This window comes from Lepisosteus oculatus, chromosome 9 (genome assembly GCF_040954835.1).
Source record: "Lepisosteus oculatus isolate fLepOcu1 chromosome 9, fLepOcu1.hap2, whole genome shotgun sequence".
Classification (NCBI taxonomy): Eukaryota; Metazoa; Chordata; class Actinopteri; order Semionotiformes; family Lepisosteidae; genus Lepisosteus; species Lepisosteus oculatus.
In genome coordinates, this window is record NC_090704.1 from 33,223,147 (window position 1) to 33,237,777 (window position 14,631).

The 14,631-nt window shown below is 39.6% G+C and overlaps 1 protein-coding gene across 5 annotated transcripts in view; it reads right to left on the minus strand.

Moving 5' to 3' along the window:
* radil2b (Ras association and DIL domains 2b) overlaps positions 1–9,651 on the minus strand; it is a 64,932-nt gene extending 55,281 nt beyond the window's left edge. For all 5 annotated transcript variants that reach the window (XR_001479434.2, XR_001479433.2, XR_001479432.2 and 2 more), the window contains exons 1-2: positions 8,729–9,651; positions 414–740 (exon numbers count right to left, since the gene is read on the minus strand). Coding sequence is in view for 1 of the 5 variants with exons in the window: in XM_015356175.2 (XP_015211661.2) it covers positions 414–740; positions 8,729–8,856 (455 nt within the window). In the remaining 4 variants the exon portion in view is untranslated. The remainder of the gene's footprint in view (positions 1–413; positions 741–8,728) is intronic.
* Between the last annotated feature and the right edge of the window lie 4,980 nt (positions 9,652–14,631).

Genomic DNA, 14,631 nt, shown 5'->3' on the forward strand with positions numbered 1-14,631 from the left:
AGGAATAACATACATGTCTGGAAAACTAAACAGAATGGAATGCTGTAGGTCACACAATGCAGTTGGTGAGAATGCTGAATTTAATAACAATACAGTTAACCTACTACTGTATATATGTTTTTTATCAGTTTTTTTTTCCATCTGCAAATTTCAACAAGCAAACTACCCAGATTCACATCCTGCTTTCTTCACACAAGCGTGGAAAGTTTCAAGGCTTTTCAGTTGAACCTCAGTTGAAGAGCATCGGTTACCTCTTCTCCATAACAACATTCTCTCTTCACATACCTGCACTCTTTACAATTTTACATTTGTGTACAGAAAAGCGGGAAGGAAGACGTCAGTTCCTGCATAAGCCCTTTTCCAAACAGCTGCGGTGAGCTCCTGTCTGCTACTCTACAAACAGCAGCCCTCACCTCTCCAGGGCCTCCTTCACCAGCTCCTTGGCGCTGGAGCGCGGAGTGGCCAGCACGCTCTTGTAGTTTGCGCCTTGGCTGATCTCGTTGCCAAAGATCTTCAGGACGCCGGGGGCGGACACCTGCATGGAGAGCTCCGCTGGGTCGTCCGTCACCTGGATCCCACCCATGACCGCAGAGTCCCCCACTCTCTGGCCGTCCTTCAGGTAGGGGCTCCGGCTGAACACCGTCGACAGCCGGTTGTTGTGCCTTCGGATCTTATTTTTGGCTGGCTGCCTCACTCCCACGCTTTCGGCCGAGCGGGTGGTAACGCTGGAAGAATTTGACCTTCGGCAGAGACGGGAGAAACAAGTGAGAGCTTGGAGGCACAGGAATCAGCTCACACAGAGACACCGGCCCTGTACCCCGAACCGACATTGCCACCCGTGGGAATACTCCTACATAGCTGAAAAGCAAAACCCAGTCCACAACTTCAGAAGTGAAAATTAAGATACACAACTGAGAACCGGGAGATCTTCTTTATGTGGACAGTTGAGGGTGTCTAGACTAAATAAACCAACACATCCTTCAAGAAATGACGCCTCCCTGGGGTCCATAAATAAATGACCAAAATAGGCTAGAGGATCTCTACACCTTTGTAAAAGGAGTTTTACAAAGTTTTTGATTTAGGAGTACATGACCATGAAGAAGCTGTGTAAGCAAAGTGTTACCAGGGAGAGATACAAAACACAGACAACCTCTTCAATACTGGATCTATAAAACAATTAGAAAAAACGGGGCTGGATGATTTAAAACAGAGCGTTTTACCTGGGAGTGAATGAACAGAAGGATCGTCTTTACATAAAAGATTGTGGCAATCTTGAACAGGCTACCCACTCATATTGAAGAAGATACCCTGGCTTCTTTCAAGAAACAACGAGATCCTCTGCTTATTTAGCTTCTATCTACCAAACTGGCTAGATGTATTAAATGGTTTCCTTTCATCTGTATCCTTTCTTATTTTCAGATCTGTTATAACAAGGTTCGGTCAGAAACAACAAGAAATTTTTCAGCCCCTGTCGAGTTGGGTGTCAAACACAACCATACACAGTGGATCTGCTCTGACAACTTTTTTTTCATTGTGTTTCTACCAAAATACAGACAATCAATCCTTTTGGAACTAAACAGTCTCTTTATCAGCCCTGGAGAGTGTTTTTGTAGAGTGCGGCAACGATTCTTTGTAAGATAAACAGAGTTGGTTGGAAAGGTCGGATATTTTCCAAATATGTTCAAGGAAGGAGGAGCAAGAAGTCCCAGACTTTATAGACAACCAGAAAAATGAACCAAAGGGCCTGTCAGCCTGTGCCCACGATAAACACAACTTTTCAAAGATGTGCTTCTGCATGAATCTCTATACTTGCAAACAAAAACGGTGAGGAGAGCTCTCGTGGAATAAAATGTTAACACAAGTAATTGACCAAAAATATTATATAATTACTTAAATGTGATATTGACAAAAAATATTGTAAAACATAAAACATGCTTAGCTTCGCTGTAAACACTGTAACCTCCAGAAACACTAAGGCCAATGACAAAATAAATAACAAATTAACTTTGGGTTCAGGTTTACTTTTCTTTAAAAAATAAAATGATACAATTTATATATGCATTACTATGCAAAGGTTTTAAAATGTTTGCACTTTTTAGTCAAATACATAAGAAAACTAAAAACTAAAACTTTGTCTTCACATCTTCATTCAATTCAAGTACACCTTGATTATAAAGAAAATGTTATCCAAATAATTTGCCTTATTCAAATATGCCTTTTTTTGCTGATCATTAGGAAAAATCACACTATGCTTATATATTTTAAATAAAATATGCAGATTCAAGATACAGATTAATCTTTTTTGACATAATTTTTTTTATTTGATCATTCATGACTGATCCTGATATACTCTAGTGAGCCAAAAGCATAAACACTAAATCATCTCATGAGATACTGAACACAGATCATTAAGAGATTCAACCTGTTAAATGTCAGTAAAGAAAAACACAAAAAGTATCCACTCTGCAATGGTAATCAAGAGTGATACTCTGTGTGCTACGATGTTGGAGGCTGGACTAGGCCCAAGAAGAGTCACTCATTGTCCAGTGCATTCACAGCCAGCAATTTCTAACCTGGCAAGACATCTCAGTCAAACAGTCTGGGAGACCACAAGTCCTGACATTTCAAGAAAACTGACACTCTGTCATGTTGCATCTTGAGACAGTGATAGGACAGCCAGTCGTGCTGCATCAGAAAAGGCAGGCTACAACAAGCAAACTGATGGAACCTGAGAGCACAACACTACATTGATCACGTCCTAGAAACTCACTTGCCGCCCTTGCCGCCCACAAAACGAGAGCAGGAGAGTGCACATCCTCATGCTGCTGACTGATAATAGCTTTCTGATGAGAATGTACAGCACATTGCAAAAGATATAGTAATTGCCAAGAGGGAGAAAGAATACAATGTTGAAACACAGACAAAAAATACTGCAAAGATTTTTTTCAAACCTAAAAAGTTTAATTACTTTATGAGCTAATGTGGGATTAGTCACAGAACATGAAAAATATTAATAAAACATAATTACGATTTACTTCATACCAATTTTAACAATTGAATAAATTAATAATTTGTATTATAGAAGAAGCTTCATCAGCGTTCGGTAACTTAAGTATTTAAGTATACTTGACAGGTTCAGTGGAGTCTGGATCAACTTAAAAGTAACAAATCACAGAGGTCTGATAGTATTTTCCCAGTCAACCTGAAGGAAATGAGTAAGTTATCCATACAGTAGATCCCTGGCTAGCATAGTTCTGCGCTCACGTAGAATGGGAGCTATACTCACAAGCTGGAGAACTGCAAATGTAACACCAATTCATAAAACATAGGGGGTCAAAACTAAACCAGGAAACTATAGACCAAACACTTACTTCCGTTACTTGTAAAGTTGTGGAAACAATAGCTAGAGATAAACTACAAGAATACTTACAAAACAATGGCTTTTTAAGACAGAGTCATCTTGGATTAGGAAAAGGGAAAATCTTGTTTGAATTACCAATATTCTTTGAACAAGTAACAATTACAGTTGATACCACTAAACTATACAATGTGATCACTGTAGAGTTCCAGTACGATTTTAGTAGGATTTAGTAGGTTGATTCTCAAAATAAGAGCCATAGAAATCCTGGGCAATGCATGCATATGGATGAAGAACTGGTTAAAAAAAAGAAAACAGCATTTCATCGTAAGGGCCCTAACCTCTAATTGAGTATGTGTATGCTGTGGTGTCCCACAGTGATCCGTTTTAGACTCACTGCTCTTTCTTACATACATCAACAATTTAGATTATAATTATCTAGTTAGCAAACTCGACAGATTTGAAAAGGATACAGAAATAGGGGGAGTGAAACAATAGCATGTGTGTCAACACTGTGGATTGGGATGGGCAGATGACATTTAACACAGAGGAGCTCAAAGTGATCCACGTAGGAAGTAGGAATGAGTACCAAACCATAAAGATCTGTGTGTTTATATGGATTTTTCTACTAGTACTCTATGTACTTTTCAAGAAGTTGTGGAGAGGCAATGAAAAAGCAGACAGAATGCAAAAGGTATTAAATTTAAATCCAAAAGAGTTATGATTATGTTTTACAATGAACATCGGGACCTAGAACAAGGAGATTTTGAGGAGACTTGATCCAATCACACAAAATTCTCAAAGGGTATAGATATAGTCAAGACAGGGGATTACATCACACTCAGTACTGAGGCAAACACACAGGCTTACAACTGGAAAATAATTGGGAATTTATTTAGGACAAACCTGGGAACCAGTTTTTTCACAAAGTGTTGTGGGTGTGTCCAGAACAATCTTCCCAGCCAGATGGTTGAGGCCCAGACTGTGGGCTCCTTCCAGTAATTCTCACTTGCAAGCTTTCTTATGCTTTACCTATTCCCAGATAGTCTCAGATAACTTCAGTGATACTGATACTAAACTTGGAATCGGGTCCACATTCCTCTTTCTTTTGAAAGTCAATTTTAATTATTACAGCTGAGACATTCAGACCAATATGTCTTGCACCACTAGAGGCACCATGACAGATTAGAATGAATTTGTGTCTTCCTATAGTCAAAATACCATTCATGGCATATTGTGTTACAACACTACTTGAGGATTTTCTGCCTTCAAACACCAAACACCAGTTCTTGTTCAAGCAAGGCTCCATCCCTCCATTTTCAAACCTCTTTATCCAGTTCACAGCTGTGGGGGAGACAGAGCCTTGCAGAGGGAGCAAGGCAGGGTATACCCGAAAGGGGACGCGCACACAGACACAGACACATAAACAATCACAGCAGGGCCAATGTTCTCAGAACACAATTAATCTTTGGGCTGTGGGAGTACAATGGAAACCTATGCAAACACAGGGAGAATGTAAAAACTCCATGCAGGTAGCACCCCAGGAATTTAACCCAGGACTCCAGCACTGTGAGAGTCTTCATTCATACATATCAACTGTCATCTCACTAAATCCAAATGAAAACACTGAGTTTGTCTGCATCAAGCATAATCATTAATCTATAGTCCAGTTCCTATGGCCTCACACATTCTCAGTCCTGAAGTCTTGTTCTCCTTTCTAAAAGATTCTATCTGCAAGATGTCCTTTGAGTCTCAGAAATTACCTTTATAGTGTTGATGGACAGAAGCCGAGACTTGAAACTGCTGCCTGCAGTTGTCATTTCAGCATTTGCCTCCTTTCTATACAGTATATTAATGATTTTATCTTCCAACAATTGTTCATCCTTGCTAGCTTCTTCCAGTCCTGGGTTTGTCAATTGACAAATGACAGTTTTGTGATCTGTTTCATTCAGTGTTTTGTGCAGGAAAAAATATTTTGTGAGCTTCTACCTAAATTTTTGAACATTCTGTTTTATGTTGTTTCTGAATACTTAAGTAGTGTACTACAAAAATAGTCATATAGCTTGACGGATGTGTAGAGAGAGAATGTTCCATAATTAGGAACACCTGCAAAGTCATCACTTGATTGGTAAATGTGAAGGATTAGTTACAGCAACAACTCATATTGACAGCTCGTGTACAATAATTTAATTCTCTGTGATATAATTATTTATTAAATAGCAAGCAATGTGTCTTTTAATTCAAATTTAGAGGAATGAATAACACTCAAGGTTATTATAATAGTAAAAAATGTTGGTGGAGGATTTGAAATTGCTGAATCTTTATAACATCTGTACACTAACTCCTTTAAATGTCTTTGTAAAGATTATTTCACACCAGTTAATAAATATTTCTGACAAGGAGCACCCTGCGATGTGTTTATGGTAGCCTTTAAAGAGCATGCAGTTGCTGAGAATTATGGGCATTAATATTAATAAGCTCATATCACACATTAACCCTAATAAGGGTGAAACAGCTGTCTATGGCTGCTCACTTTGACCCTTAGCCATAGAAGGTAGAGTAACAATGAGATGTTATAAGATGGTGTCATCTCCCAAGTATTGTTATATAGCATGGGTTAGTGTAAACATATACATATGAATTACATATACAATAAATAAAATGACATCTATTCAGTATATAAATGTAATTAAATACCTCAAATTGAGGCAAAGTGGAATTCCTTTCTCTCTTATGTTACGTCAAGCTGATACAGCCCATACAGTATGTGACCCTTGATGGAGTAACTGGTTTTAAATGAATAGAATACTCAGACTTCACTACGGTAAGGGCCCTGTCTTGAAAGGTAAACTGAGCTACAGAACAATTGTAATGTCCAGGGTGGATACTGCTGCTGTGTATGGAAGAAATAAAGCTTTAGTAGCACAATATAGGTTTGCTGGCACCCTGCCTGCCACAAGATTTTCATTACTATAGGAGAGAGGTGGAGTTTGCAACTAAGGAACCAAGAAGAGCTCTTTAGCCTTCAGGTAGTCCTGTAACTCTATAATTGTCTGTGCTATTTCAGCAACACAGTGTCACAGGATTAAAATGAGAAAACACCTGCTTGTGATAATTTGAGCTGTGGTCTGGTGCTATTCAAAGGTGCTATACATTCAGCTCCATGTAGCATTACTAAGATATACAGTACCTCAGTTGTGGCTCTACAAGGCTTTAATGGGTTTAGATCAATATTCAAGTTGTTGAAAAGACCAGCTGGACTGAAAACACAGACACACTGGGACCCCAAAACCAGGACTGAGGACCCCTGCTTTAATCTGAAAATCAGCTATGTCAACCACTGTGCAGTGTGTCAATAACTGCAGTGAAGATGTCAAGCAGACATCTAAAAGCTATAACCTCTGCTAAAGATAAAAATATCCTGTTGTCTGCTATTTAATTTTTATCTTCAGGTGGTCTTGAAAATTCTTTAGATTACCATGTGAAATTGCCATCAGTCAAGACAGTTCTTTAAAAGACGCTTTCTGGCCAGGATTTGAGGAGATGCTTCATGCAGTAAAAATGTGATAAAAACCTAGTTCAAGTGATTTCAGTGCAAAATGACACAGAGACAAACTACAATCTCCATCAATTGTGTTAATATATTCTACCAACAGCTGGACATGAGAGAGTGTTGTGCTACTGATAAGAAACACCTTTCATGCTACAGTGATACATGTACGGTTTGTACGATAATACATATTATCAACATATTGAAAAGTTAAGAGGAACAACGCCAAAGCTCAGACAAACTAACAGTTGATTCCTTTCATTTTTGCTTCTCTGACTGGATCTCCGCGTACAGTAAATCATCAGATCACCGTGTAGCACTGCAGATGGGAACGGACACCCCGTCAATGCACGTGCCCTCCACAGCCGTTACCCTAACTAACCGGATTGCTAATGCAGCTACATCGCCGTCCACACCACACGCGAGACAGATTGCGGCACTCCAGTAATCTCCGTGGGCGGCAGGGCCTGACAGCACTTCTGATCTGAAGCTCTTTCAATCCTCTGAGCAAAGGGCTCCGTTAATCCTCTTGAACTGTCAAGGTTATTTACATCGAAACGACGGATGTCACCTTCTATCAGGCACTCCGAATTTTACTTGGTGTTCTAAGCCAGTTTAATTAAATATTTCTGATAACTTCACTACATACCCCCAAGACAACCACGCTAGCAAAGAGCAATTTTACAGACCTTCAGACTTAAGACACTCTTAAGAAATCGCCACAACCACAGTTTAACAAAAAATGTCTTTGGTTTGGAATTTTGCTGTGGATAAATCTTTCAAAAGATTACTAGCACTACATCAACGTCAATTATATCTTAAAAATAACATGTACAAATCCCATACTGTACTTATCTAAAATGTAGACCTGTCATGTTTTTTGGTTGGCAGAAGTTGGCTCCTGCTTATACTAACCCATAAGTTACTGTATCTATTAATTATATTTTGTTTACGTCAGTCAGGTCTGGTGAATGTTTCACAAGTGAGCCGTCACGATTTTACGACGTGTTAGGGTTTATGATATAATGGTGTGCTAGAATAGATTTATCTCCAAAGCTCACCAGACGTCCTGGACTTCGCTTGAGAGTGAAAGGACACCAGCACAGCTCTTCTCCGGTTCCTTAGCAGGATGAACACGAGTGCCCGATTCCCACCCCCGTATTTAAATAAATACCTGGACAGGTGGGGCCGGCTGTCACAACAAACGTACTGTATGACGCCTATGACACAGCGACCAGGAGTTAGCAATCAACATGAACTCCTTCACCCATACTTAAAACAGCAAAATTAAATAAAACCCAAAGACGTATGTGCTTTTATCTTAGTATCTCCAATAGGAAAACTAACGCTAATAGTTGTTTTTTTTTCTCGCTAGTGTTTTCAAACCCAAGGAACTGAACTTGCCCTTATAGTAAACTAGACATCCCTAAAGTAAAATTCACAAAGCAATAAAAACACACCACAATCCCCACGAGAAATATGGGCATCTAACTCAGCAAAGTTGGTGAATGAGTGAGCGCACTATTAGAATGAAGTTGTTGAACACATCATGGAATAAGCACGAAATATATTTTTTCATTGTGATAGGATTAGCTAAAAGACGCTGTAAGATTTCGGCGATTGATCCCTTCAACTCGATCGATCAGACTCGAACTAGAAACGACTACGAACTAAAAGCAAAACTGAAATCCCCCCTTGCTCCCCAAGTACAGCAGGTGAACAGGCCACCCCCGCCCGTGTGAATCTGTTCAAACCAAGAGGTACAGTACAGCACATGAGAAGAGGGGAAAGGCGCAGGTGCGTATTAACCCGTTACTTACTGCACGGATCCATTGCTGGGTTTCCGGCCCAGTTTAGCTAAGCGTCTCTTTGGCGAGCTGATCAGCAAGCCCACGGGGAAGTTTAAAGCCTGCTTGGCTACGTGATTACTTCGCTCTTCTGAAATCATTTTGACTCCTTTTTGTTTTCTACGTGCTCTCCCGTGTCTCTCAGAGTGTCCCCGACTGGAGCTGCAAGTCTCTTTTTCGCATTCCAGATAAAGTTCTGAAGTCTCAAGCTGTAAAGAGAGGACTGGATTTGCGAGCAACTACGTCCTTGATTCTTTTGGGTGCCAAGTGCTTTTTTTTTAATCCACAAGCACACAACGATCCTGTTTCCTGTCACTATGAATTGGCGCTCGGTGCCCCTCAGTGCGGAGATTCTCCCTGTGGCTGGCTCGGAGTAACAGGTCCGAGATGAAGAAACAGGCAATCTCATGGGCAGAGACTGACGATTTTCAGCTTTTCAGTCATGCCACACACTCCTCGATTTTCACATTGAAAAAAAGGGAGAAAGTCCACCCCAACGCGTAGGGTTTCAGATGACTCGTCTGAAATCAGGTGTTCACCTCATTTCTCCAATATCGTGCTTCGAAAAGAAAAACGGATCAAAACACCGGTATAAAAAAAAGCCTAATTACTTTTTAAATTCTTTTGTAGCCCCATTTCTTAATTGCTATTCATATGACTAATGTCACAGAGAGGAACCTTAGACAAGTCCAGAAAAAACTGTGATTTCACACAGATGAATCAAGTACATATTGAGGCAAAAGTCCCAAACGAGAGAGGTTGTTCGATATCGAAATCCCGCTAGGTAGCTCACAATTCGGCAACCAGATTTCGAAGCTGGCGTTCAACTTCACCCTTCTCTGTGCGCTCAAGTGTCGGTGCCACAGAGCTCAGTGCGTCGTCAGAGGACAAACACAAAAAGTTGTATTGAATTCCTCCCTTACGTCATCGCTAACTGCAGGATTGGGAGAAACTTCCCCTTCGGACAAGGAAGGGAGGATCGTACTCTTGCTTGTTTGTGTTAAACCGTAAGAGGTTTGTTTCTGTTCAGATATGAGGGCAGCCTGGTTTCCTCTTGTGTTTTCACACGCTTGCTTTGCAACTGCTTATAATTACGAAATGGCTAGTCCGCTGATAAATCGATTAAGGAAAATTGTTTAACGGCTTGAGTAGCCGGGTCCTTCTACAAAGCCTGGGGAGATGTTTTTTCAGACACAAATGGATTACAGTACGACTCATCATCTTTTCCTGCAACGTCTCCGGCACTATTGCCAACCTTAACATTTTCGTAGCTTTAAAACTGACTTTCGGGTTTCCCAAACCCGGGTTCAAACTCATTTTTAGTTACGTTAAAATTTAAGCGCTCTCAAATCACCAGCGTTGTTTAATAGAGTTAGGAGTCAACGAAATATATTCGTGCGAGTTGAATTAGATATGCGACAGGATTATGGTCCCAAAAGCAATGTAAAAGTAGAAAACAGTTCCAATTCATTTTAGGAACAGTTACACCGATTCATCCTAAGTATTCTGAATATATATTCTGAATATACTGTAGTTTAAGCTTGCAGATACAAATACAAATATAAAATTCCACACACAACCCCAGTTATCTTTATGAAGTCTGCAAAATGCAAAAAGTCTGTAAAATGAGTTTATTGGGGGGGTCGGATTTCAGATTTCAGATTTCAGCCTTCTCCAGCAGAGATGTGAACGAAATCCGAATACAGCTGGATCCTGTGCTGTTTAATACTGTTTAATGTAATTAGAATGACGTCAGCTCACCCCGAAGTGGAAGAAGGCACAGCTAGTGTTCAGGGTACTGTGGGCGCTGTATCTGCGGTTAACAGCAGGAAAGGGGAAGGGTATTGCACACAACGGGAAGGATATTACTTGATTTTTTAAAATATTGACTCGCGTCTTTCCTCGAAATTAAAAAATGGCCACCCGTATCCAGACTTGCTGATGATAAACAGCGGTGAAGTGTTTACTGATCGTAACCTGTGACATTTTCAATTTCATAATTTTTATTTTATTTTTACTGTGAATCAAATGGTATTATTCTGGCACACTTTATTTTCTTAATCTAGGGGAAATACTTTTTCTGTCTAAAGTCTAATTTGAAAAGTCTAAGTACGTGATGGAATTAAAACGTCTCTTAATACACCTTTTTCTTTTTTTTATGATCTTCGTAAGAACTAAAAAAAAGTTACAGCCAAGAGGAAAGAAGGCCATATCGCCCATTCTAGTCCATTAAGTTCGAAGTGTATTGATTCAATGACGTCAAAATGAGCTCTCAGTAACAACTGTCAATCAACCGATTAATTGTCATGCCATTAACGAGACCTTGAAGTGTTTTATAACTAATGGTAAAACTAATGTTTTGCGTCATTGGTTGTAAAAGACCTTAAGAAAAAATCCATGTATACTGTATCTAAATAATTAGGTTACTCATTGACTTTTCAGTTCTAGGGTTCTCCAGTCCAGCAGTTTCTATAAATTACCAGCTTCTACAGACTCTTCATAGTGATCAATTAAGCAAGTGATTTGTTCAATTAATTAACTTAGAGGTCTAGTGGGTCCACAGTCTTTTACTTCATACTTTTCCTCATCTCAATGAACCCATTAATTTAGACAGATTTCTGGTTTAAAGGTTCAGTAATTCACACTTGTTGCCACTTTTTTGGGAGCAGTAACCTCTACAACTACTACAATATTTTCTGGTGTGCGAGGTGCTCCCCCTGCTTGTGAAAGCGTTAACGTCTCTTGATCCCACTGCGTTGTCGTCCTTTACTTAACTCGGTTTAGAAAACGGTTTAAATACAGGCTGAGAAATGTCATCCACGGTACCACATAGCAAAATTAATCTCTTGGATCTTCCATTTCGTGCCATTACATGACTGAAATTTCACTGAATCGATCTTTATTTGTTATATTATCTCAGGTGCGAAGGTGCGCCTGTTGCTTGTTGGGATAGACTTCAGCTCCTCCGTGACCCCGCATTGGATAAAGCAGGTAGAAAGTGAATGGATAGATACACCCGTTCTTTAGAATGACTATTTCCTATTTGTTTTGGTCAAAACAACTGTCACCACTCATGTAATCATGTAATTATTGCTTAATAATGTACTGTAATGCGCGGGGATTCAAATTCTGCAGTTTCAATTTTTAAACCCTTTGAAAAAGAGAACAAGAGAATATATCATTTGATAACACTAACCTGGAGTGGGAGAGTGAGGTCAAAGGTTGACAGTCGAAAGATAAGAGACTGTATGCATATACAGTATACAATATACTAGTAAAAAGGAAAATTAGCCTTTTCTCTTGTAACCTAAGTCCTTTTGATTCCAAGTAACATTTTTTATTGATGATGCTGTGCCACTGAAAGGTTAAGATCAGCTGTAATGTGAAGAAATAATATATTGTAGCTGGTGGTCTTTATAAGTGTGATGCGTAAAGAGATAAGCAAGTGTTCACATTATAGTTTCTCCGTCTGTGCTGTGGTCAAATCATCCAAGAGCATAATCCAGGTGTATCTCAGTGGCCTCTGTTGGTAACGGTTACTAATGCACTAACCGCTAGTCCTACTGATCAATGCCACCAATTTGCAACTTTTTGCATTTTTTACAATAAGTTTTGTGAAAATTGTAGTGGAAATCTAATGAGTTAATTGATTCTTAAAAATGTAGAGAGCTTTACAAAAAAATATATTGGTGCTTTTAGATAATATTTCAAGGATATAACTGCTATGCTACAGTACGTGCAGAATTTTAGAAAACAGTTCGTCAACAAAGTACACTGTTTAGGTTAGTTTAGAAGACAATGTACCAAAACAATATATGCTGTCTGGGTCATTAGAATTAGCTGAAAGTAACTGATAAACTTTGAATAACAAATCTAGTTTTCTTCTCTCGCTCTATGATGTAATCTGTTTTCTCTTAGAGAAAGGGGAAGTTTTAGAAGGGACCAAGTGCTGAACTTTTTTACAGCGCAACGTCTTATAAAAACCCTGTACTGCTTGTAACAAATTGAGTCTCTGGTTGCACTTGGCGAAGTGGCAGCAGGGCTCCCAATATTGCAATATTGAAATAAAGACCTTACTCAGGTGAGAACTCTCTCTTGTGGCTTCCTTGATAGTTATATTTCCATGACAGTTTGGGGGCTCGTCCGGGATCACAAACCTGAACGCGAACGGCTGCTGAAACTCCATCCGGACCCGGACAATTTTAGCAAATTGGACGAACCTCGGAGGATAAACTGTTTATCCTTCCAGAGACGCGTCTGGAGAATTGGCAGCTGTCTGACGTCAGTAAGTGATCCTTAAAAATTAATAGTTTGAGAAGCGAGCCACAGGGGTGTTCTCACGCGGGTTTGATGAGTCTGGGACTCATATAAAGAACTTATCTTAACACAGACGTGTGGTTTTTGCTCTGCGGAGTAGTTAATGTGATAAGGTTCTAAAGTAAGGCACCGATCGGTAAAAATGGGAAATTAAAATTCAAAGACGAAAATGGGACCGAGCAGTCCAGCAAAAGTACATGTACGACAAATTCGGAGAAACAATTATAGCCTGGGTTAGGGAAAAAAATTATGTTCATGAACTGTAAAGCTAGGGTAATAGGTGTAAGGGAACTTGCACATAATTTATATATGATAATTAGGGGCCCATAACTATGAAGGATCTTTGTAAGTGAATCAGAATGGACAGAGGAAAGTTGAATTAGGAAAAAGAAGTTTCCTGAAGAAGGGGAAACTTAGAAGAGAAGGAGAAGAAATGAAAGAAAATGAATTGGAAAACTTATTTAATGGAAAGAGGAATCACAGAAATAATGGGAAGCTTAAAAAAAGACTAGTCTTGAAACTAAAGAACAGCAAACTGCAGCTAAAGTCATGGCCATGCGTACTAAAAAGAAAAAGTCTCCACCGAAATTAGAAAGCGGTCCGGAGCCACTTGTTTGTGAAATACCAATGTGCACTTTTTCAGGTCCAGAAGGAACTCCAGCATATGTACAGTACATTGACATTGGTCTCCTAGTGAATTATTTGCATTAGTTAAGTCTTTTCCTTATGATCGTAAAGAATTTAGAAGAAAGACAAGCGCCTTGTTCTTGATTGTCTTAAGCCTAATTATAGTGACATAACCTTGTTGCTAGATCATATTGTTCCTAAAGGTTTATAACGTCCTCTAAAAAGGAGGCAGATTGGCGGATACGTGACCCAAATGATGAAGAAGTATCCATCTAAATTAAACCACACGGACATGGGGAGGAAAAGTTAGGCGGCCGCTTCTAAAAAGAGGTAAGGACTCCTCTTTTCTAAAAAGTCCCTTGTCCTCTCCATGTTGCTGTGGTGGGTTCAGGGTTTTCCTGAAGCTGAAGCGAGTACAACAGAAAAATGAGTTAATGGTGTATGTGTTTTAGATGCCTGTTTTGTGAAGGTGGGGTAGAAAAGGAGGGATTGCTGAAGGAATAGCATCTCGCCCTGCCCGTGCGAAAAAATCCAGGTGTTGCATCCTGGTACACGACTGCAGTACGGCTGAAGGTAGTAACTACAGTAGAACTGTACTCGCAGAAGAGCCGAAAATGGTAACTCGATTCAACTGTGTGTTTAAAGCCAGGATTTCGAACCTGGTCCATGTTCCCGAATTGTGATAGTTCGTCAGTTTGTCTCGACTGGGGGATTCCGCGGGGCACGTGGGAGACATGAAAATGGTTTGGTGTGAAGGGAAAAAAAGTTTGATTAATCCAAAGTGAAACTTAAAAGAAATATTGACTGTCAGACGGAATTTAGGCTGAACAGGAATGTAGAAAAGTGTATGAACCTTTGGATAAAAATATTTAGAGGAATATTTGAGAATTCAACAGAATATCATAGATGAGACGGAAAAATCCCTGATGGAA